Source organism: Phoxinus phoxinus (genome assembly GCF_949152265.1).
Source record: "Phoxinus phoxinus genome assembly, chromosome: 6".
NCBI classification, from domain to species: Eukaryota; Metazoa; Chordata; class Actinopteri; order Cypriniformes; family Leuciscidae; genus Phoxinus; species Phoxinus phoxinus.
The window spans coordinates 9,330,397-9,354,741 of record NC_136881.1 but is presented as its reverse complement, the minus strand read 5'-3'; the positions used below and the strand labels follow the sequence as shown (position 1 = coordinate 9,354,741).

Here is a 24,345-nt window from a genome sequence, read left to right as displayed (position 1 = left end):
AAAACAGCTGTCGGAATCCGTTCCCCCACTCCAACTATGAAAGGTGTTGGTGTATTGGCTTAAAAAGTGCTGATTCTACTTTTTGTGTAGATGTAGCTTACCTGGTACCAGTTCAAAAATACATATTCTGAGTTTTTGCCTTTTATTATGATAGGAAAATATGGTATCAAAAAAAGTCCACGAGCCGGGACTTGAACTAGTGTCACCTAAAATTGACCTGCTCTTAATGTTTGTGCACTGACCACTAGAGGCTGTGGGTGCCTAATCATTACCAGTACTTTGATAGATATTAGAAGATCCTCCTTGTGTAAGAAATACAGGGGGAATATTTTCCAATCATAATAAAAGGCAAAAACTCTAAAATATATTTCTTTAATCTGGTGCCAGGTAAGCTCCATCCCCACACAAAATAAAATAGGCATTTTTTAAGACACTACATCAACACCTTTCATAGTTGAAGTGGGGGAACGGATTCCGACAGCTGTTTTTTTTTATTACAGGGGGAACAGAATCTGACGGCAAAAAAACAGCCGTCGAAATCCGTTCCTCCTGTATTTCTTACACACGGAGGATCTTCTAATATCTATCAAAGTGCTGGCAATGATTAGGCACCCACAGCCTAGTGGTCAGGTCACAAACATTAAGAGCAGATCATATTTAGGTGACGCAAGTTCAAGTCCCGGCTCGTGGAGTTTTTTTGATAACATATTTTCTTATCATAATAAAAGGCAAAAACTCCAAATATATATTTTTAAACTGTTACCAGGTAAGCTACATCTACACAAAAAGTAGAATCAGCATTTTTAAGCCACTACACCAACACCTTTCATAGTTGGAGTGGGGGAACGGATTCCGTCAGCTGTTTTTTATTTTACAGGTGGAACAAAATCCGACGGCAAAAATATCTACCAAAGTAAAGGGATTAATTAGGCCCCCATAGCCTAGTGGTCAGTGCACAAACATTAAGAGCAGATCATTTTTAGGTGACGCAAGTTCAAGTCCCGGCTCGTGGACTTTTGTTAATTCCATATTTTCTTATCATAATAAAAGGCAAAAACTAAAAAATATGCATTTTGTAAGCTACTTCATCAACACCTCTCATAATGGGAGTGTGGGAACGGATTCCGACGGCTGTTTTTTTTTTTACAGGGGGAACAGAATCCGACGGCCAAAAAACAGCCTTGGGAATCCGTTCCCCCTGTATTTCTTACACAAGGAGGATCTTCTAATATCTATCAAAGTGCTGGCAATGATTAGGCCCCACAGCCTAGTGGCCAATTCACTGACATATAGAACTGGTGATTTTTAGGTGAAAAGTTCATGTCCCGGCTTGTGGACTTTTTTAATCTCATATTTTCCTATCACAATAAAAGTCAAAAACTCCTAAATATATTTCTTTAGACTGTTACCAGGTAAGCTCCATCCACACACAAAATAAAATAAGATTTTTTTAAGCCACTTCATCAACACCTCTCATAATGGGAGTGGGGGAATGGATTCCGAAAGCTGTTTTTTTTTACAGGGGTGACTCCTCAGAGACTTTGTTGACATTCATGAATATTTAACAATTAATCAATATCTTGATATTTTATTTTCATATATAAAAGGGTTAGGAGACCAAATTTGTTTGAACTTTGGTTAGTCTGTTGTAGAGGCTCCAATGACGTTATTCGAGTCTTGGTTGTTTAACCCGTGTGCGTCCTTAGGACATTTATGGACATTTTTGTCTTTTTCAGTTTTTGCCTGTGTTACGCCAACTTCATAAATTTTGACACAAGTGTGTATTTTTTTGGAATTTTACTATTTCACCTCCATTTCCTTTAATAAAACTATTTTACACTACACAAAACAGTTACACTTAGGATCAAAAAATGTCCCGATTGAAACCCATTAAAATATGACATTTTTTATCCCATAATATAGTCTTTGTCAATAGGCTTTCATTCTGTTGGAAAGGCTTCAAAAAAAACATGTTTACTCTTTTTTTTACCAGATGGTGCCTTTTTCTCAGATTTGGCCTATAAAGCAAATCGCTTTATTCCTGTTTTCTGCTTCTGCAGAGCCAATTGGATAAATTATGAAGCAACTGTATATTTTTTTAGCGGCCAAGGGTCTTTTTTTAAATGAGACCAAACTTTAGTCTGAGCACAGAAATTCTGCACAGATGGTGTGCCAGAAAATGGAAACTCTTCAGTATAATGAATTCAGAAAAAGGAGAAAAATCACATGAAATGTGCTGACAGGTGAAAGTAACATTGTCCTCCAGAACAGAGTGTGAGTTAATTAAGGAATGAACGGGTGCAGATCTATAGCTACATGTGAGCTTGGTTTCTCTCTCAGGCTATTATTGCATGAATAAATTAGTATTTGTTGGCCCCTTAACATGTTGCAACAAGCAATTGTTTTCATGACAATATTAGTTTTTATATGTGTGATGATGAAAATAAATGTTTTAATTCATTTTTTTATATTGCAATTTATTTAAGGAAGTACTGATTCTATATATACATATTAAATAACTGTGTCCAGACTTGATGTATTTCAGTACAGTATAGGCTAGTCTAAAGAGAGTGAGGTTATTATGGTAGAGCAGAAAATGACTGGGGTTGGCTTCTATTATTAATTTAATTCTATTTACTACATTTCATCAATTTACAACAATTGTATATTTAAATGATTCTGCTAACTTAAGCATCTGAACGTGCTCTTCTTGCCAAATGGTTACTCAGGAGGAAAGCACAGCTGGTGACCGTGGGTTGTGTCAGTGTCTTCATGCTGCCGCGAGGGGGCGCATGTGCGCAGCGATCGAACACAGTTAAAGACAAAGCTTCAGCTTGCGTTGAGCCTCAACCGATAACTCACTCATCTCCTTTACCAGAGGTCGTGAACAGGTAACTGACGCCTCACCGCGCTGGATTTAATGGAAGTCTGTTGGAAAATGTACGTTGATCTTTACCTGGAGGACATATATTAACTTTTGACCTATTGGAAGACACATCAGAGCGTTATGATCGTTTGAGTAAGTAGCCTAGGCTATCCATGTCAAATTCTGTGTGTAAAATTAGCTGTGTTCTGTGTCGACTGCTGAATATGTTTCGTCATTTTTAAATATATATTTTATCTACAATTGTTATTGATAGCAATAACATTTATATCGAGGGCAGTGTTTTAACTAATAAGTTAGGTTACTTATGAATCACTATATTTCTGCTTTTTTAATCTTAAATTATTTACCTTCTATTATAAAATATTAGGTTTTATGTTATTTTATATTCATAAAATAAAAATTTTTGTAAAACAAATAAAAATAGTTTTTGTAAATTCATTAAAACATTTGCAACACCATTCATGATTATTCACCAGCAGGACTGCAGATCAGTTTGACAGAGGAATTGGGGAAAATAAAGCTATTGATTTATACAAAGTAAAAACCTTTCTGTCTTATTTACTGCTGTTAGCACTTTGAATTGAATATGGGGATCTCAGCTTCCCTTATACACACACTATGCAGCGTGAGACTGAATATGAATTAATCAAAGGATTTGGAAAGCTTTTACTTGTTCGTGTTTGTGGCTTTTCTACATTCTTTTAAGGGGTATGTGAATAAATGTGTATGTCCGTGGCTTGTACATCTATGTGTGTAATTGTCTCTGTCCTATTTCAGGTCATACATGAAGATACAGATTACCTCAAGATGTGAAGAAAACAAAGGAATGAAGACGAGGTACACATATTAGATAAAGAAGAGGATCTTATTTTCTTTTGTTGTCATCTATATTGTCTGGGGAGGTAAAAGTGAATTGCGTAGTCAATACTGTGTGGAAGAAGAGATGTATTGGCTTTGAGTTAGTGAAACGACAAAAGGAAAGAATGGATTTCACATCATCTGCTTTTTTCTGCCATGGCCTTCAAGCTTTTTTGTGCATGAATGGAAACGCTAGTACCTGACAAGTAAAAACTTCAAACAGTTACCATGTAGTTTAGTCACGATGTAGTTCAGTCATAGTTGACCCACTCAACATCACGGGAAACCACTATGAATCCGACCCCAGATCAGCCACCAACCCAGTTCTACGCCCTTCCCAGGGCATTGGACCTTCAACGTGAACCTCAAAACAAGAGCAGGCCGACTCCAGCCAGCTTCTTCAACAGCTCCTTCTTCTTCCAGGATAATGCTGCTTTAGAATGGCAGCTCTTCCTCACCATCCGAGAGCCTGGCACCATTATATTGACTGTCCTTTACTCTATTTCCTTCCTTGTGGGTTTCTTAGGAAATGTCATGTCCCTCAAAGTCCTACTTGGCCAGCATGGAAGCATGCGTCTGTCGGGTGCGAGCGCCACCCGCTGCCTGCTGATAAACCTTGCGGTGTGCGATCTAGCAGTTGTTTGCGTGTGCATGCCCGTCACCCTGGGCCACCGCATCTACACACCATGGGTGTACGGGGACTTTCTGTGCCGCGCGGTGCCATTCACGCAAGCGGTGTCAGTTTCGGCCAGCGTCCTGAGCATCACTGTCATCAGCATCAGCCGGTACTATGCTGTTCACTCGCCGCTACAATCCCGAGCCTACTTCACTCGCCGACGCATCCTCGCCTCCGTCACAGTCGTGTGGCTCGTCTCCTCAGTGATCTGCATGCCCGTTGCAATAGTTACCAGGCGTGATGAAGTAGCTTTGATCGAAGGGCTGGCCATCGTGCTGCCCGTCTGTGGAGAGGTGTGGCCTCAGCCACGCTTGCGACAGGCGTACAACGTCCTGCTGTTCAGCGCACTCTACTGCCTACCTGTTGCGTTTAATCTCACTCTAGCCTTCCTCACGTGTCGCCGGCTGCGTAGCACCGGCACCGAGGGGCAGTTCACAGAGCTGGACCCCCGTTCTCAAGCGCTTCACGAGACGAGGTTGCAGGGGCGCAAGCAGATCGCGCGTATGGTCGCAGCTTTGGTGCTGCTCTTTGCTCTGTCATGGTTGCCTATGTACGTGACTGATATTTGGCTGGACCGTGAGCTGCGCCATCCTCCAGACTGGCTCCTACAGACCAGGCCCTTTGCACAATGGTTAGGCCTCACCAACTCCTCTCTCAACCCATTTTGCTACTGCTTCATTGGTGATCTCCACCGCTCAGCCAAGGCTTTGCGTTTGCGCCTCTGTGGCCCGTCCCCAGCCTCAGCGCTGGCTCTGGCCTCCCTCCCCAAAATATTCAACCTGCAGAATCAAGACAAATCTCCAGGGAGCACCGCTCTGAACACAACCAACTCCCGTGGAGAGGATAATGGAAATCTGAATCTGTCGATGTGGTGGACTCAGTCTCGCACGTGTGAGTCTGTGAGCTTACCTTACTTAGGAATGAGCGAGGCGATTGCACTGGATACATAGCAGGTCTGATGCACCGCTGTGGACATTTGCTCACAGATGTGTTGTGCTTTGTGCTTCTTTAAACCCTTCATTCCAAACCTCTTTGACTTTCTTTCTTTTTCAAACAGCATTGGACCCCATTGACTTTCATTGTATGGACAAAAAAATTCACTTTTCAGAATAAATTATTTTGGATTTGACAGAAAGTCATACCAGTTTGGCTGACTCCTAAGGAAGCTTGTTTCTGCCACAGAATTCAAAATACAAAAGGTGATCGCGACTTTTTTTATCTCACAATTCTGACTTTTTGTCGCTCTTAATTGCTGGATATAAAGTCGCAATTGCGAGTTATGAAGTCAGAATTGCATGATATAAAGTCGCAATTGCGCATTATAAAGTCAGAGTTGTGAGATATAAACTTTTCTTTTAAAATATTTTATTCTGTGGCAAAAACAAGCTTCCATAGACTCCAACGACATGAGGATGAGTAAATGATGTACATGTTTTGAAACATAGCTTTCAAGGTTTGAGGAAAAAATGGCAAACAATTATTTTGTGGAATATTCCCAAGTGGGAATGGGACAGTCATGTGTGAGCATTGAGCATCTTTTTAATCATCATACATTAATTGTCTAACTGCATAGTGATTAAACCATTCATATTCCAGTTGTAACTCTTAGCCATGTTTAGATCTTCTGTAAATGTACTAATAATATGTAATAAATATCTTGCCATTTAGAAGTACCATGTAAGAGATCCATATCGTGAAGGAATAAAGTGGTTCAATGCAGAATGTATAAGGTTATGCGCTGTTAAGTTTTGCCTAGAGCAGTGTCTTAAAATAAACCAAACGTCATTAATGCTGCTCCTACGTCTAGCAGAGCAGCAATTAAAATTATCATCCGAGTGAAACCGAGACATATACATATGCACTCACACCTACAATCTCTGGTGAAGAAACGTCATGGAAACGTCTTTCTGTGAACACACTCACAGCTTCTCACCTTCCCTACTAAATGTGGAAACCATCTGCATCTCAAGTCATCACCCTCTTCTTAGTGTTATCTTTCTGAAGTCAGAGCAGAAACTTAGTTTCTAAACTACACTACCATCCAAAAGTTTAGGGTCAGTAGGAAAAAAATTAATACTTTTATTCAGAAAGGACGGACTAAATTGATCAAAAGTTACAGTAAAGACAAGTATAATGTCTATATTTCTTTTAAACTTTATATTCATCAAAGAATCCTAAAAAAAAGTGTAAGCAGCAGCAATTGTGTTCAGAATTGATCATAATAAGAAATTGTTTCTTGAGCTCCAAATCAGTATTTTAGAATTATGGATGCACAATATATTTGCCACCATATCGGTATCGGCCGATATATGTTAATTTTTAATGTTATTGTTATCGGCCTGATAAGAAAATGTAGCTGACATATTAAAGCCGATAAATAATGGATTATTTCCTTCAGCTGAGACACTTCAGATTCGCACTGTTCGTCATGATGGTTTTGAATTGCTTGAAATATGATTAGAATCACTTCAAAAAAGTAAAATACAGTTCAGTGCAACATGTGCAGCACAAGTCTGTCATATAGGCTACATACAATTATAATGTTGTGTGCTTGAGACATGGATTTTAATGGTGAGGCCTTTGTTTTTGTAATCAGGCTCTCAAAAATTTTGAATTTAGATTTATCAGTCAATACATCGGTTATCAGCTTTCAAATATAAAGAATTATCGGTTATCAGTATCTGCCAAAATGTTCATATCGGTGCATCCCTAATTAGAATGAATCAATCAATTTTGAGTGATTCGATCACAAGAATCAATTACATTTTAAAATATATCATAATAGTTTTTTGTGATAATAGTTTACATTATCTCTGCTTTACTGTATTATTGATTAAGTAAATGCAGCCTTGGAATGAGCATAAGAGACTTCCTTTAAAAACATGTACATTTTTTACTGGTAGTGTATGTAGAAATTACAGTGACTGAAACTTCAACCTAATGAGACAAAAATTATGTTTGGATCTTTGGTTTAATAATAAAAAAAGCTGTGTAATGTCTGTCACTATGTCTATGTCTGCCCTCTGGTGAAAATGCTCAATATTTTATGGACTTGGAAATATTATAGCAGCAGTTGCATAAGAAGCTACAGTAACTGAAAATAAATTTGGTATGATGGAGGGAGGGAGACCTTAGTCAAATAAAAAAACATATATAAAATGTAAAGTTATTTTTTTAAATACCGGTATATATATTTCAGTCATTAGCTTACAAAAATACACTGGCATTATAGTGTATGCCATTATATAGGCTATACTTCCCTGTCCTATTTTTTTTTTTTTTTGCACATTTATACGGGTAAATATTTTCTGAGTTCTGTAAATATTAATATTTTCTGCAATATAGACGTGATAAGTGTCTTGTGTATACTAGTTCCACTATCTTGGCATTGCAATCTATATGTTCAATTTAGATTAAGCAATCAATATAAAAGCATTATGTCTCAGAGGACATGATCTCAGATTTGTAAATAGAATTTATAATAAACAACTGCATTTCATTTTGTACCAACTGCTCTTGCTCTTTGTACCCACCTTCTCTCTCTCATGCTCTCTTCTAATCAGCCAGAAGCTTTCAAGTGACTTGTAGTGGAGTCAGTGCACAATTGATTCTGACAGATTGAATGTGGGTATATAGCCACTCGAGATTTGGTCTCTATGTGATCATGTTATCAGGATAACATGATCACATAGAGACCAAACTGTTGTGCTGCTGTTTCTCTACACATGATGCACATGCCTTGGAGGAAAGTGCTACATCAAAAGCATTGAATTTATAAGACGCTGTGTCGACTTCTTGAGATGTACATTCTGTTCCATTCTGTTGTGCTCTGTCCACCTCTTAGCAGTTCAGACAACCCACTGACTAAAGAATCTTCCTTAGGCCCTGAAACATTCATTCAGTAGGCCATAAAACTGCAGTAGGGATTTTTCTGCATCTGTTTTCATCACGCTTACATTATGTAATTATACAAACCTATAAATAACTGCATCTCCATTGCCAAAGTGGTGTACAGTTGACAGAATTTCAGTATGTTATAATGCAGGGGTGTCCAATCCTGCTCCTGGAGGGCCTCTGTCCTGCAAAGTTTAGCTCAACCCCAATTAAACACACCAAAGCCATAATCAAGGTCTTAATAGGCATACTAGAAACGTCCAGATATGTGTTGAGGCAAGTTGGAACTAAACTGTGCATTACAGTGGCCCTCTAGGACCATTTTTGGACCGCTGATATAATGTTTTCAGAACTTGAAATGTTTTAACTCGGTACTAAGGTTTTCACTGAAGTACACAATTTAAAGTATAAGAGCACTAGACTAAGGGCGTTCACACTTGGCAGGTTTGGTTCGATTAAAACTAACCCTGGAAAGGTGGGTCTCTGTCCGCTTCCAAACGAACTCTGGTGCGGTTTGACTTGAATATGAATGCAACACAGGCCGAAGACATATAAACAAAACGAAAACAGGATATGATGTCACAAGATGCGGCCCTAAAAAGGACAAAATGCTGAAGCAAACCTTTTTTTCCCCAACCCGATCTCCCGGTAATTTGTATGTATTTTACGAGTTGGCTAATTTGCACGAATTCATACCTCACTCGTACGAATTGGTACGATTTTTACTAAATCGTACATATTTACGAGTTGCCCAATTCATATGAATTCGTACGAATGACCTGACCCGCCTCTAAACCTACCCATCACTGGGGTTGTTTATTAACTTTACACAAATTTAGACAAATCGTACGAATTAGTCACCTCGTAGCCTACTCACTCGTACGAATTGGTCGTGAAATAGCGTCTCCTTGCAGCATATCACCATTGTGTGTGTAACAGAGGATTTACCGCAGTTTTGACCACTTTACACATTTTGTAAGTTCTTTGTGAGATCTCAGCCGGTCAAAATACCATCATATCATGTACGCACAACGGGCGCATTAGGCCCAGTACACAGCCTTGTATTGGATGATTGATCATTTCTGTTGCAAAATATACTTCACAAAAGCTGTTTGTCATTTTATCTTTCAGTGTTAATAATAACATTGTGAACACTAAGCGAACCAGGACTAAATATATAATTTTCTTTTTTAGTCCTGACCAAAGGAACCGAACTACAAATGAGAACAGACCCTAAAAATACCTAAATAAACGTAAGAAGTTTGTAAATACAGCAGTATTCAGACAAATCCCTCACAAAAGTGATTTTGTAAACTTTGGAGTGTTTTCTTTTTCATCATTCAAATTCTTTGATAAAGCATGCACATACATATTGCATCTTAAAATTAATAATGACTGTCTGTGAATTCTGCAGTCCTGGCTTTCTCATACATTATTAATGAGTTCATCTTCATCAGCACAGTCTCTGTGTAGATTGATAGTGACATTTTGCCCAAGGGATATGTGGGTAAATTAAGTAGTTGTGTGTGTATTAATAACTAGATGCACCACATGGCCAAAAGTACCCAAACACTACACTCATATGAGCTTGAGAACATTTCAATTAAAAAATCATGGATGTTAATCAGGAGCGCATTAACGCACTCAAGCACAGGGGCCTAGGCTGCAAGATAATAATATTTTTTCAAAAAATGATTTGTATATATGGGTATATATTGTTTTATAGCCAGTCGCGTTCTTCAGTTGCTGCTTTAAAGGACAAGTCTGGTATTTTACACTTAAAGCCCTGTTTTCAGATAGTTTCTGATGAAATAGAACGGTTAAGATTGAAATTTGGACACATGCTGCTGGCCCGAGAATTTTCGGTTGTGCGTTCTACATACTCGTACTTTCAGAGCAGTTTGCAATAGCCCACATTTTTGCCAAGCGATTAATGATGAATTATGACTACTTTGTTTAATTTATGGTGTTGATATCATACCTGTAAACTCGTCACATTTCAACCATGTTTCAGTTGCCTGATTTTTCTTTCATCCTTACGTACCGTAATGTTGTTGTAACCCAGAGATATCTGGTTATCTTCAGGCGCCCCTGGGGTTAATAGATGGCCTCCCTTATTTGCTGCTTTAACAGTTTCCATTCTTCTGGGAAGGTTTGAGACTAAATGTTGGATGTTTTGCCAAAAGAGATTTGCTCCCATTTGTACAGACACAAGCATCAGTGAGTTCAAGCTCTGATGTTGGGTGACTGGTCCTGACTCGCAGTTCAGTGGGATTCTGATCTGAACTTTATGCAGGCTAGACATGATTTTGTTCTTGTCTACGAACATTATTTTACAGTATGCATTATTATAGGTCCATTTTTTTTAAAGGTATTATGCAAGTATGCACATACTGTAAGTCTGACAAATGTGATGTAATGTACCAACATGCGTGTGTGTGTGTGTGTATGTGTGTGTGTGTGTGTGTGTGTGTGTGGGGGGGGGGGGGGGTGTACCTGCTGCGGTCCTAATTCTGCCTTCCAGTCTCACCATCAAACAGTCAGTGTTGTGTAACTGAGGTTTGAGCAGCAGTGTTAGGTCAAGCTAGTTACACATGTGTGTTCTTCTAACTAGTAAGTAACTTCACTGGCTCAACGTATAGGGTAAAATGGGTAAAAATCTTTTTAAATATATTACTATCAGATTGTATTTTACACCTCTGCAATCAAATCTTTGTTTATATCACAAGTTATCTACTCAACAGAATTATGGCAGATTAAATATTAATAAATACAGCTGTTTAGAACAATCAAATGAATGATATATCAAAGGAGCAGCCTGACAGCGCATCATTTAAAATGAGTGACTGCAAATCGTATAAAAATGTAACCGATTAAAGCAAACTGGAACGTGAATTATAGTGTTCATGTAGTTCTACATTGTTTAGTTCCAGACTTTTTCAAATGATAATATAATTAAACTAAGTTAACTAAAATGTAAAAAAAATATAGGCTTATTTGAAAAGTAGCCTACATAAATATTTTCTTAGCTTCAATACTTAGACAATGTTTAAACATTATTTAGCAGAATCAAAGTTGATTTGATCTGAGTTTGATAATTAGCTGGTAAACACTGAGTTTATATATATATATAAATGATTTAACATAAAATTATGGGTATTTAAGTTTATATAGTACATGAATGTAAAAGAAAAAACATGTATTACTTTTGGATATACAGACTAGAGACATGTTATAGGATACACGACTACAACATCAACTGAGATTCTAAAGGCTTATAGTATTCACATCAAGAGAAAAAGCTGCAATCCCGTTTAAAGGTTAAGGTGTTATGAGTCTTCTTGAGTGAGAATGAAAGTTGAAAATTGCCTCTACACTTTCAAACACAGGCTGGCATCAGATATACAGCAATTATATTACTCGAATCAGCCTATTTAAAACCAATATACCCAAAGAGAGCAGAAAGTTTGATTGGGTAGTTTATAATGCATTCAATATCGACGTCACACGTTACTTTAACAGATTGTCTCGAGACTCTGGAGGCTTCTTGCATTCTTTCAGTCTGTCTAGACCATGAAAGAGAATGAGAGAAGAGAACGTGTGATCATCTATGAGTCGTCCATATTAAATACCACAGCTGTGAAGTCTGTCGCAACTAATCGTATGGCTGCCAATCTCACTATACAATACATCAGCGCTGTATCTGAATATGATGCACACAAGATGCAGTCTGATTACATCTGAAAATCCAGCAAATCGATGATGATGGTGATGTGCGTGCTGAAGCTGCACTGTTCTCTATATTGATCTGTGACTGGCGACTCAATATTTCTCTTCAAGGAGCTTTCAAAGTGTATTTTCACGTTGGACTGATTACACTGTTCTGTCTTGTGAAGTTAGAAATGTAATTAAGATAATTACGCTTCTAACGTTTGTTTTTGTTTTTTGTTGTTGTTTTTATTCAGCAAAAACCTTTAGGCCTATACTGTTACAAAAGATTTCGATTTCAAATAAATACTGTTCTTTTGAAATTACTCTTATTCAAAGAATCCAGAAAAAGTGTGTCCTGGTTTCCACAAAAACATTGAGCTGCTGTTTTCAACATTGATAAAAAATAAGAAATGTTTCTTGAAAACCAAATCAGAATGATTTCTGAAGGATTGTGTGACACTGAAGACTGGAGTGATGAGGCTGAAAATAAATAACATTTTAAAATATATTAAACAAATATTTTAATTTGCAGAAATATTTCACAATATTATTCTATTTTTGATGGCCTTGGAAAGTTTTTTTTTTTCAAAAACATTTTAAAATCTTACCGACCCCAAGTGTGTGTTTAGAAAAGCCCACAAATGAAGATAATTTAAAGACATGACAATATTATCACAAAAAGCGCAGAGGGACCATTAAAAGCTTGCAAGTTAGAGCAAAATTACTGAACTGTTAATTAAAGTTTTCTAAATTCCTCAGGGCATGCTGTGTGATCTCAGCATTTCTCACTTTTTAAAAATCTGATGAATAATGATCAAATTGGCATCCAGCAGCATTTTGATTAGTTAAAAAATAAAAACCTTTGACCTAGTATTTTCATTTGAGATAATTACTGATCCGTAGGAGTTACTTGGCTCAGCTAAAACAGAGTTATTCTATGGGCAGAAAAAGTGTCCACAGGACCTCTCGGTGTCTCAAACATAAAAATATAATTATTTCATAAATGATCAGTAAAATTATAAAGTCAATCTGAATGGTAAAGTAAATATGAAAATATAGTCAATTTAAGTGATGTCTTGAATGACAAACACTTTTATTTATTAAAAGTATACGTTTTTACTCATGTCGTATTAAACCTGTATGACTCTTTCAGCCAAACAGAGTTGATGACCGATTGACATACTGAATGGACAAAAAACAGACATTAAAATATCTTCTTTTGTGTTCCACAGAACAGGTTTGGAACGAATCTTGGGATGAACAATTACATTTTTGGGTGAACTAGTCTATCGTCATTGTGATCACATATAATCATTGTGAAACATATAAGCCTATAGCCTCTTTCACACAGCAATCCAGGTAAATTACCGTAAAATGAACATAATTACTTTTCCTGTAAATACAAAGCTGTTCACACTAGCAATGGTGTGCTGTCTTTTTGCCGGTAAGATAGTTGACTCGTATGTTTGTACTGATGTGTGAATAGCCTACAGTACGTGATGCAAATCAGAAATGGTTTTAAAATGCAGAGCCAATGAGGAGAAGTGTCCAATTTGACTACATTTTTTACATCCGAGTATGACCACAAACCAAAACCGATTTACTTGTATTTTTAAGTCCTGTTCACACTTGATCCATTTTTTTTAAAATCAAATGTAAATTCATGTCCCAGTTCAACTTAATGTTGTCACATTTTCCTGGTTAAATAAACATTACTATACATTACATCAAAAAAGAAACCAAATACAGTTTTAGTATTATTTTTTATTGTTCTGTTTATTAAAACCAAGTATAAATCTCAAGTTAGTGTTTTAAGCATTTTTACATTTATTCCAAAAGAATAACTGAAGGCAGTAACTAACATTTTAAACAATATTTTATTTGTGTATTGATGAATAGCTGTTCTCAAGCTATTTTCCGATCATCATTCATGCTTGGTAAACGAAGATGTATCTTTAATTTCACCAAGCTGATTACTCATTAACTCATTAACGGTAAATTACCATTAAAGACTGTATGAATGAAAGGGGCTATATATAGACCGACATATTCCATCATTATTTATTTGAATTTCAATTGACAAAATGTCTTTATGTCAGTGTAGTGAATATGGTACCACAGTTCAAACACACTTCATCAGGTCTGTTGACAGGGGAAGAAAACCTGAACCTGAATTCAACACTGTCTCTCGCTTTAGTGCTTTTTAAAGAAAGTCTTGCCATTTCAAACCCGTGAAGAGGAAGCACTGAGCCAGTCACAGGAGGCGTTCCTGCCATCTCTGTCAGCTTGGCCCTTTTAAGATGAGGTGACATCAACCAGCTCTGCCTCCTCAGGGTGTAAACTTTATCTGGATGTGTGTCTGCCATCGTGATCACAGCTCCTGCAGTGAAGTCTCACGAGTTTAAGGGTGTAAGATTGGCTATTGTTGAACACTGTTGTCGTGCGTCACTAAAGCAGAAAGTTATACTCCTTAAACTATATCACAAAATATTCTTCTTGCTCGAGTGGAGATGATGATTAAAGGCTTCTGAATATTCTCTTATTTAACAGGTGCGTCCATTTGCTGTGGCTGTCTTTAGATGGTTCTTGTTTCAGTTTCTTGTGTGTATTGATTAGGTTTATTTTTGCTTGTTTGTTTGTTTGTTTATTTTTAATATAACCTCTGCAATTAGAACTGCATCTTCGCCTGCCATCTATTCAACCCCCTGCATCATTACAAAATGAGATACATTTTTTTGTTCAAAGTAATTATCATTATTATTATGGCGCTTGTTAATGTAAAGAATAAATCGGACATGTTTCTCTATTTCAGATATTCTATAAAAAAATGCTATCATTAATGACTTGGTGGTGTATTTCATTAGAATGATTAAACTGCATCAATGATAAGGTGATGTCTATGAGTCTAAACAGGTGTGACCTTCAGCACTGACCTTCAAACATTGGCTGCATTCGAAATTGCTACTTCCTTACTATATAGTAGGTGAACAATAGTATGTAACGAAAGATGTCTGAATTCACAGTACTCATAAAAGAGTAGGCAAAAAGTACACGGATGACCTACTTCTTTCCGTAGAGATTCTGAATAAATAGCGCTTGAATTCTCTAAATAGCGCTGCCTGGCGTTGTTTTTTATTCTCTCTTGATAGAGCCACTTTCCTCTCCCATCCTCCTCCATTTATTCCCAAGAAACTGTGCCGTATCAACAAATGCAAACAAATATCAAGCTGCTCTCTCTCTGCCGCTATTTCTCTCGGTCTCACTGTTGAAGGAACCATGGCAACGGATAGCATATCCTGCAAAGATGGCGGCGCCTTCCCGAAATGCAACGCAGCGTGATGTAGCCGTAGGTTCGCATTCTCTAGGTGGAGAGAGGAGAGAGAGTGATAGAGCCAATTCAATGGATGGGGATTATTAGGAGGCCATGATTGGTAAGGGCCAATGGGTGGAATGTGGTCAGGACACGGGGGTTACATCCTACTATATATAGAACATACCATTTTAGCAGTCGTGATGAAGTTATTACTTATTCAAAATAAGTACTCACACATCGGATGGATCTGCCTCCTCACACTTTCAAATGAGACACCTTCCCACCTGTTCAACCATTCATTCATTGATTGCTTGGAGACCCCAGACTTCCTCTTCAAGATTATCATGGATATGCATGAGTGGTGTCTATTAACGACTGATAAACACAAATGCAACGATACGAAATGATCTTGATTAAATGTGACCTGTGCTTCTCCTTTTGCAGGACAGAAAATTAAGGCATTGATAGACAGATTTGTTAAGGAATGTTTTTTCACTCACTCATTATAGGAAATGTATGTAGATTACCTGCGACAGATGATGTGTAGAAGGAAATCCGGAGGGGAAAGCGATTCACATGCAGTCTTCTTACATTTCACATTGACAGGAACATTTCAATTCAAAGGTATATTTGTGTCAGGGATATTTAGTCATGTTTGATCTTAGTTTCACTTTCATGGACATTTAGTTAGTATTCATTGGTTCCTGTTCTCCATTGTCCAGCCCTCGCTCCTTGTTTGTGGAAGGAAATCCAGAGTGGAAAGAGCAGGAAGATTTCACCTGAAGACAGATATACACACAAGTCTTCATACACTTCACTGAACATTCAAAGATATATTTGGAAGCAACAGTGAGTGTGCCATTTGTTTTATATACACACTACCGTTCAAAAGTTTGGGGTCAGTTAACTGAAATTAATCATTTTATTCAGCATGGACACATGATCAAAAGTGACAGAAAAGACATTTAGAATTTTACAAAAGATTTCTATTTCAAATAAATGCTGTTCTTTCACAAAAATATGAAGCGGCACAGTTGTTTTCAACATTGACAATAATAAGAAATGTTTCTTAAACACCAAATCAGCATATTAGAATGATTTCAGAAGGATCATGTGAAACTTAAGGAATAAGCAAAGGAATAAATAATATTTGAAAAAAAAAATGTTTTAAACTGTAAAAATATTTTATTGTTAATCAAATAAAATCAGCATTGCGGAGCATAAGAGACTTTTTTTCAAAAACATAAAAAAAAATCTTGCCGACCCCAGATTTTTATACATTCTTCTCGACATGTAACTGGGAGTGGTTTCCTTGGCATGCCATGAAAAGAGTTCTTTCTTTGATTCATTAAAAATAATTTTTGTGTGTTTTCAGAAAAATTTGATAAACACCATGATATCCCTTATTTTCCTTCCTCTCAGCAATCTGTTTTCCTTCCTGCCAGTTAAAACACAAAGATTTACCACACATACTCACCAGGTCTACCTTTCCTTGATTCCACATTTTCCTCTCTCCCTTTCCTCCCTCACTGGTTGTTTGTTTAGGAAGGCGCCTACAGCTCTGTCCACACTGGTGTTAAAGCATGCTAAGAGGGTGAGCATCTAATCGCAGCCTGAAAACAAACTCACACAGCCTCAAGACATCACTTCCCACACATTTCAAGACGCATATACACTTACCCGAAATAAGCCTGAGACACATGCGGTCACCACAGTCACCCGACTAACCAGTGATAACATTTAAGGACAGGAAGCAGCGAGAACCACCCAATGACCATCCAGAGCCCTCAGGCTTTGTCTGGGACGGTGTGCTGCCCTTATCTTCTTCATGATCGCTCAAGTGAAGCATTCCCTGGCATGCAGGTCTCTAAATCTTATAAAATACAATCAAAATGTCAGTATTCACATATAATTATTTTCCTTCACAGTTTATTGGTGGATTTATTTCTCAATATCACCACTTAAAATTGATGTGAACAATCTTCATGGTAATTCTAAATAAGACTGTTGCCACAAAGACAATGTATAACTTTAGAAAGATCAACCCTAAATATTTGACTTTGTAACAGAATAAATGAAATGTATCATTTACATAATTTAGTAGGCCTAAAGATATATTTTACAGTCAGCTCTTGATCTGGATATACTTAAGTATAATTAAGTATTCTATTGAGTATATAAAAATACATTTTCACCTCTTTTTACTGTCTTATAAACTTACATTGTTTGAAAATATGAATTTACAAAGAGATATTAAAATATTAATTTCCTAACTCTGAATAGCCTGTATGTGTATTATTGTGTACGTGGTACGTAGGTTACTTAAAATCTACTTAACTCTTTCCCTGCCATTGACGGAATTTTCTGTCATTTATGACGCCGTGATTTCCTGCCATTGATGGCAATCCATGTTTTCACTATGATATGGTAGGGGGCGCTATTTTTTATATTACGCATACTTAAAATATGCTTAAACCTTACTTAGCTTTAAATATACTTAAATAAATATTCTAAAAAGAAGTGAAAGTGACATGTGAAGGCCAAGCATGGTAACGTACCGGTATCTGAATGTGTCCTTTGCATTTAACCCATCCAAGTTAGAGCACACACACACACACAGCAATGATATTTGCAGCTGGCTCTAATGTCCCTGTTGTGGTTAACATGAGATGTAATTCACTTTGAGCCTAATATCAAACGAATAATCTTTGGTCTCAAAAATCTATTATTTGTTACCAGGCAAATCGTTTTGGCTGAGGGCAAAGTTAGTTCATAACCTGATATTTAGAGCACTAGGCTACCTTTGTACTTTTCACCAAATTGTTTGCTTGTTTCAATATCAATGTTTTTCAATGTTTCAAATGTCAAAATTAGCAAAATAAAAACTACATCATGACAATATCATTTTTTTTAAATCCTAACACTGATTTTTTTTTTGCATTATTATGACTCATATTTTTGTTGTTGTCTGCACTATAGCTCCCTCCAAACCCATAGCCTACTATAAATGTATGTAAATATCTCTTTGCTAAATTACTACTGTAACTTTACAATAGAATAATAATAGCATACAGTATTTAGACCATAGTAGAGTGACTGTAGTAATGGGGTGCTACTGCTAACATGAATTAGAATGTTGCTTGCATGTTTTAGCACGTTGCTAGCATGAATGAGCATGTTTTAACACACTGCTAACATGAATTAGCATGTTGCTAACATGTTCTAACACGTTACTAACATGAATTAGCATGTTGCTTGCATGTTTTAGCACGTTGCTAGCATGAATGAGCATGTTTTAACACACTGCTAACATGAATTTGCCTGTTGCTAGCATGTTTAAATTTTGGCTCAGAATAATAATAATAAGCTTAAAAATAGTAAATCAGTATGTTGGCTTTGTCAAGCCAAAATAACAACAACAACAATTGTCCTATGTAATACTTTGAACATAACTAAAATATATTTAGGTTATGTCTACAATGAGGTGGTTGTTTTGCAACAAGGTGGAGAAATTTCTGTTCTGTAGGCCTGCTGATGAAGAAGTGACTGGTACAAGAAAAATAGTGAAAAAAACACACACACACACACACAGAGAGAGAGAGAGAGAGAGAGAGAGAGAGAGAGAGAGAGAGAGAGAGAGAGAGAGAGAGAGAGAGAGAGAGAGAGAGAGAGAGAGAGAGAGAGAGAGAGAGAGAGAGATAGAGAGAGAGAGAGAGAGAGAGAGAGAGATTATCAGGGAAAATGAGGAGAAGGAAAATGGAAGTGAAGGTGCAGTTCAAGAACCTTTCATTATTTTGCACAGCCTATGGATTTAAACTTTTTATGTGATGCCCATACAAAAAAATAGGGTTATCCATGGTTCCAAAATTTGTTGTGGGTATATGGGATAGTCAAGGATGATTGTGAGATTTCTCTGCCTGAAATTTTAGCCCTGGAGATATAGACATGTGGTGTGTGTGTGTGTCTGTCTGTGTGTGTTTGTGTGTGGGTGCGTGCGTGCGTGTTTGTGTGTGATGATGATGTGTGTGTGATTTTTTATCCCTTTAACATATAGCCTATGTGGAAGAACATAAATGTCGCTATTGTCGTACCTATGCCACTTTAATGACGTGGGACACCACTACTTTTAGCCATACGATTTCTGCTTCCTGTTTTTCAAATAATTAAAATGCTTAATAGAAAAAAGGCCCCGAGGCCAGTGCCAGTGGTCACACAAAGCGCACATACACGCACTTGTTCTATAACTGTTGCTGACACATAAGCAGGAAAGCACAAGAAATGTACGTCACTATGTTGAAGAGGTAAAAGAGCAAGGTATTGATTCTGTCAGTGCACATTTAGTTGCCCTGAAATCAGGTCTGAGTGGCTTGTTTCTTTAAATGGTTTAAGGAAGAGCAAATCTCTTTAGGTTGGACTAACAAGACCCTCATTTGATACTTCCTCTCACAGACACAAAGTAACATAAATATATCTGTTTTATATTGAAAAACATCATTTTCTTTAATTCTCCTCATCTAATAGTAGCCTCACATTTAATGTTTTTATAAGTTATAGCTAGCTACACAATATCGTTTGATACAATTGTCACTGTTCCACACACAATATAGCCTAACATGTTCCTGTTGTTGCTTTCTGTGTAGGAAAGTACTTGGCAAGTGTAGCATATATAAGTGCCGAAATAATAAATAAAATAGTGGACCAGTATCAGAAGATCTTAGTTTGGCTCAGGGAGGAAATGGTAGAGTTCAATGATACACAAGAGTCACGGCTGCGGTGCAATTGTGAATTGTATTACATATAGGACAACAAGTATTTACAATATTTACACGTGCACATATGAAGTATTCAGTTCAAAGTTATTAATGAGCATACAACAATCTCAGAATTCACTCAATCAATAAAAGGTTGCTTGCAGCCGCCGCGGTTCACAACACACAGCCTCGAGACAGACAGAGTCCAAAGGGTCCACGATGGAACAGTTCATAAGATCAGTACCAATATGTAGATGTATGTAGTGTCAAGGTGTGTGAACATATCTCTGAGGGTGTGTGCGCAGGTGTAGCAAAGTTAGCAGCTGCAGCGCCTCCTACCACACCGGTAGATGCATGCACTCCAAAGCATCAGGTTTGGGCCTAGTGGCTCGCCATCAATGCACAGAACCTGGCCTGTACAAAACAGGACCAATTAATACATCACTCTGGTTCCAAGCATCACAACTATAATCACCATAATCATAATATAATAAAGTCATCATATTATCATAATCATAATCTCAGTTCATTTGTTTCAGCATGTACATGATTCAATATAAATACTGCATATAGCAATATAAATAACTTAACAATCAGCAAGAATACTCTTATAAATAGACAATATCGATAAATAGCTTCAAAATACATTTCAGAATCAAAGAGTAGTTGATAACTTCATAATTCAACAATATTAATCATTGTGTTACTCATTTAAATAAGCACAAAATGTGTAAATAAGCACAAAATGTGTATATATAGTCAGACTCAGTATGATTAAAGTACAGCCAGCGCCAGCACCGGCTAACTGAACCATATACACAAACAACACACTTTTAGCACCGTATAACAAACAGTGACAACTCACCAGTTCCCACAGCATTAAGTCACTCAACAGCAGTCATTTGCAAAAGGTAGAGGCAATCTAAAAGGTTGGCATACATAATAGTTAAACCAGCAGTTTAATTAATAAAATGTTTTACAGAACTAAACGCCTACCTGCAGCAGCTCAACACACCAGCTCGCGCACACACATACCAAAACAACAGCGCGCGGCCGTATTTAAAGGAAGTGACGCAACACTCCGTCTCAAGTCTCGCGCTACTTCACGAAGTCTCGCGACAACGCGAACGCAAGAGGGAGCCGCGAATAAGGAGAATAAAGGCAAAAACCATCTGGGTTACACCCTCCCCCCTTAAATCATGCACGTCCCTGTTGCATAAAAACTGCAGAAGCAAACTATTACAGTTTAGGGACAGAGTCTGCTGCAGTGGCGTGACTAAGGGCCTCTGTATAAACATCAGACAAGCTATGAAAAAGTGTTTGAACGACTGAAATTAACGGGTTGCCCAATACTGCATATTGAAGTCGTTGAAGGGGTTGACGCTGCCGACCTGAACGTCTGGGTACTACACCAGATCCCACTATATCACTGGGGGTAGTAGCAGAACTATGAACAGCAGGACCCACAGATGACTCAGATTGAACCGGCTCACGAGCTTCAGCCTCAGGCTCCAGAAGCACTTCAACTTCAGGCACATTGACAGTTATCTCTTCCAAAGGAATTTCCAATTCTCTTCCCACAGGTAGCTCCATCTCTCTTATAACATGTTCATCTATTGGATCAAGTAGAGGATTTCCAGGCTCTCCCACAGAAGTTTCTACCTCGCCGCTAGACATAAACGGATCTTCACCAATGATTGGCCAGGACTCTTCAACATCAGGTAAGTGGGTTACAATTGAAGATCTTGTTACAGGAACTTGTAGAGAAGGTGGAACAGTGTCACTTGGGACTGTCGGTAAGGCAGACCCCACAATGTTAGCGGTCGTTAGGTCATGTTCACCTCCACTCACACTTTCCACACTGAACTTCACGGGGAACTGAGTAAAACTTCCAAGGGTGGTAAACTCAGCACCCTCTGTATCCTCATCCTCAAAGATTTCAACTTGGTCAGTGCGGTTGCGACTCTGGCTACGAGTATGGGGCTTTTGAGCAGTAAGATCTTCTGGGAAATCCTCTGTAGCAGAAGCCGGTAGGAAGCCACAGGGCAAGAGCAGATCACGATGGAGCGTGCGGTTAGGTCCCTCCCTAGTCTCTGGTTTCACAATATAAACTGGAAGATCCCCAGCACGTTTCACAACCACATACACCTCTTGTTCCCACTTGTCTGCTAGCTTGTGTTTTCCTCGGATTCTGACGTTCCGAACAAGGACTCTGTCCCCAATATCCAAGCTTGCAGGCTTTACACATTCATCAAACCGACTTTTGTTCCTTTTAGCTGACTTCTGAGCGTTCTGGCATGTAAGTTTATAGCTCTCCTCGAGACGTGATCTCAAGTCCTTCACATACTGAGAGTGCGAAGGAGAGGAAGAATCACGGACTGGCAGCCCAAAAGCTAAGTCAACCGGGAGCCGTGGTGATCGTCCAAACAGGAGTTCATAAGGCGTGAACCCCGTTACCTCATTCCGCGTACAGTTATACGCATGGACAAGAGGTTTAACGTACTCCCTCCACTTAGCCTTTTGCTTGCTCTCAAGAGTTCCCAGCATGTTTAACAGCGTCCGGTTAAAGCGCTCGACAGGGTTGCCCCTGGGATGGTATGGGGTGGTCCGAGTTTTCTTGATGCCGGCTACATCACAGAGCTCTTTAATCAGTTTAGACTCAAAGTCTGGACCTTGGTCAGAGTGTAAGCGTTCTGGAATGCCATAGCAAACCATGAAGTCGTTCCACAGACACTTTGCCACAGTTTTAGCTTTCTGGTTTGCAGTTGGAATAGCGACTGCAAATTTGGTGAAATGATCAGTAAGCACTAAAATGTTCTTGGTGTTACTGCTGTCCGGCTCGAGCGTTAGAAAATCCATACATACTAATTCCAAGGGACGACTGGTTTGAATATTTACTAATGGAGCTGCCTTTTCGGGAGGAGTCTTACGTCTTATACACCGACCACAGGTTTTGATAAAGTTCTCAACGTTAGCTGCCATTTTTGGCCAGAAGAATCGTTGCCGCACCAAATCCAGAGTTCGCTCTATGCCCATGTGCCCCATATCATTATGGAGACTCTTCAGCACGATAGAACGCAACACTGGGGGCAGAACAAGCTGAAGGACAATTTTATCTTCGTCCTGTCTTCTCCTGTATAAAACTCCATCTTCCAGCTCTAACCGATTCCACTCCCGTAACAACAATGGAAGCTCAGGAAGTTCCCCTCTAACAGTGGGAAAGACCTTCTCCCCCGTCTCAAGCTGGTAGATGACCTCTCGAATTGCAGGGTCGGCACACTGCTCTTCTTTCAAGTCAGCGTGATTCAGAGGAGAAATAACAGGAAGGCCATGTAACTCTTCATCAGCAAAACAGTCAGGAATAATATTAGCATGGACAGAAAGAGACTCAACTAATGTAACATCAAGTCGAGTGTATTCAGCAGGAAAGCATGATCTAACAAGACTGCTCTGACATATAGCAACCACAATGTCAGGGGAGATTTCTGCAGCTTCGCCGGGGTCACACAGTTGCTCAGCTAGTCGGTTCACATATTCCCATTCCTCACAGCTTGCAGCCTTATCTGGCACTTCATGGTAACGTCTGGACAGAGCGTCTGCATCAAAGTTGTGTTTGCCAGCACGGTACTGCATCTTAAAGGAATACGTTGACAGCGCAGCTAGCCACCGGTGGCTTGTGGCGTCCAATTTTGCTGAGGTCAAAACGTATGTAAGAGGATTGTTGTCTGTAACAACTGTGAAGTTAGCACCATAAAGATAATCATGGAATTTCTCTGTGACACTCCATTTTAAGGCCAGAAATTCAAGTTTGTGTGCTGGATATCGAGACTCACTCTGAGACAGGCCTCGGCTGGCATAGGCGATTACCCGGAGTTGATCATCCTGTTCTTGGTATAGAACGGCTCCCAACCCAATTATACTGGCATCTGTGTGAAGGATGTAGGGTAACTTTGGATTGGCGAACCCAAGGACAGGGGCAGATGTTAGCTTAGAAATCACTGTGTCAAAAGCAGCTTGACAATCAACCGTCCATCTCTCCCCAAAAGACTGCTTCGGATCCAGGAACTTTCCAGCAGGACTTATATCTTTGATAGACTGACGAATGGGTGCATAGCCTCTAGTAAGGACATTAAGAGGTTTTACTATGGTGGCGTAATCTTTGATGAACCTCCTATAGTATCCTGCAAACCCCAGGAAGGACCGTAGCTCTTTAAGATTTCGGGGGACTGGCCAGGATTTGAGAGCTGCTATTTTT

General features: G+C 38.5%; 1 protein-coding gene across 3 annotated transcripts; it reads left to right on the top strand.

Moving 5' to 3' along the window:
• Window positions 1-2,802: 2,802 nt before the first annotated feature.
• Window positions 2,803-6,140, top strand: LOC307000872 (neuropeptide FF receptor 1). Of its 3 annotated transcripts, none has more exons than XM_079616801.1 (2): window positions 2,803-2,891; window positions 3,665-6,140. In XM_079616801.1, the coding sequence occupies exon 2, from the start codon at window positions 4,037-4,039 to the stop codon at window positions 5,369-5,371; it is 1,335 nt and encodes a 444-aa protein (XP_079472927.1). In that variant the 5' UTR covers window positions 2,803-2,891; window positions 3,665-4,036; the 3' UTR covers window positions 5,372-6,140. The 3 variants fall into 3 exon arrangements, with proteins under 3 accessions (XP_079472927.1, XP_079472926.1, XP_079472925.1); XM_079616800.1 differs by having other exon boundaries at window positions 2,834-2,940; XM_079616799.1 differs by having other exon boundaries at window positions 2,840-3,019.
• The last annotated feature ends 18,205 nt before the right edge of the window (window positions 6,141-24,345 follow it).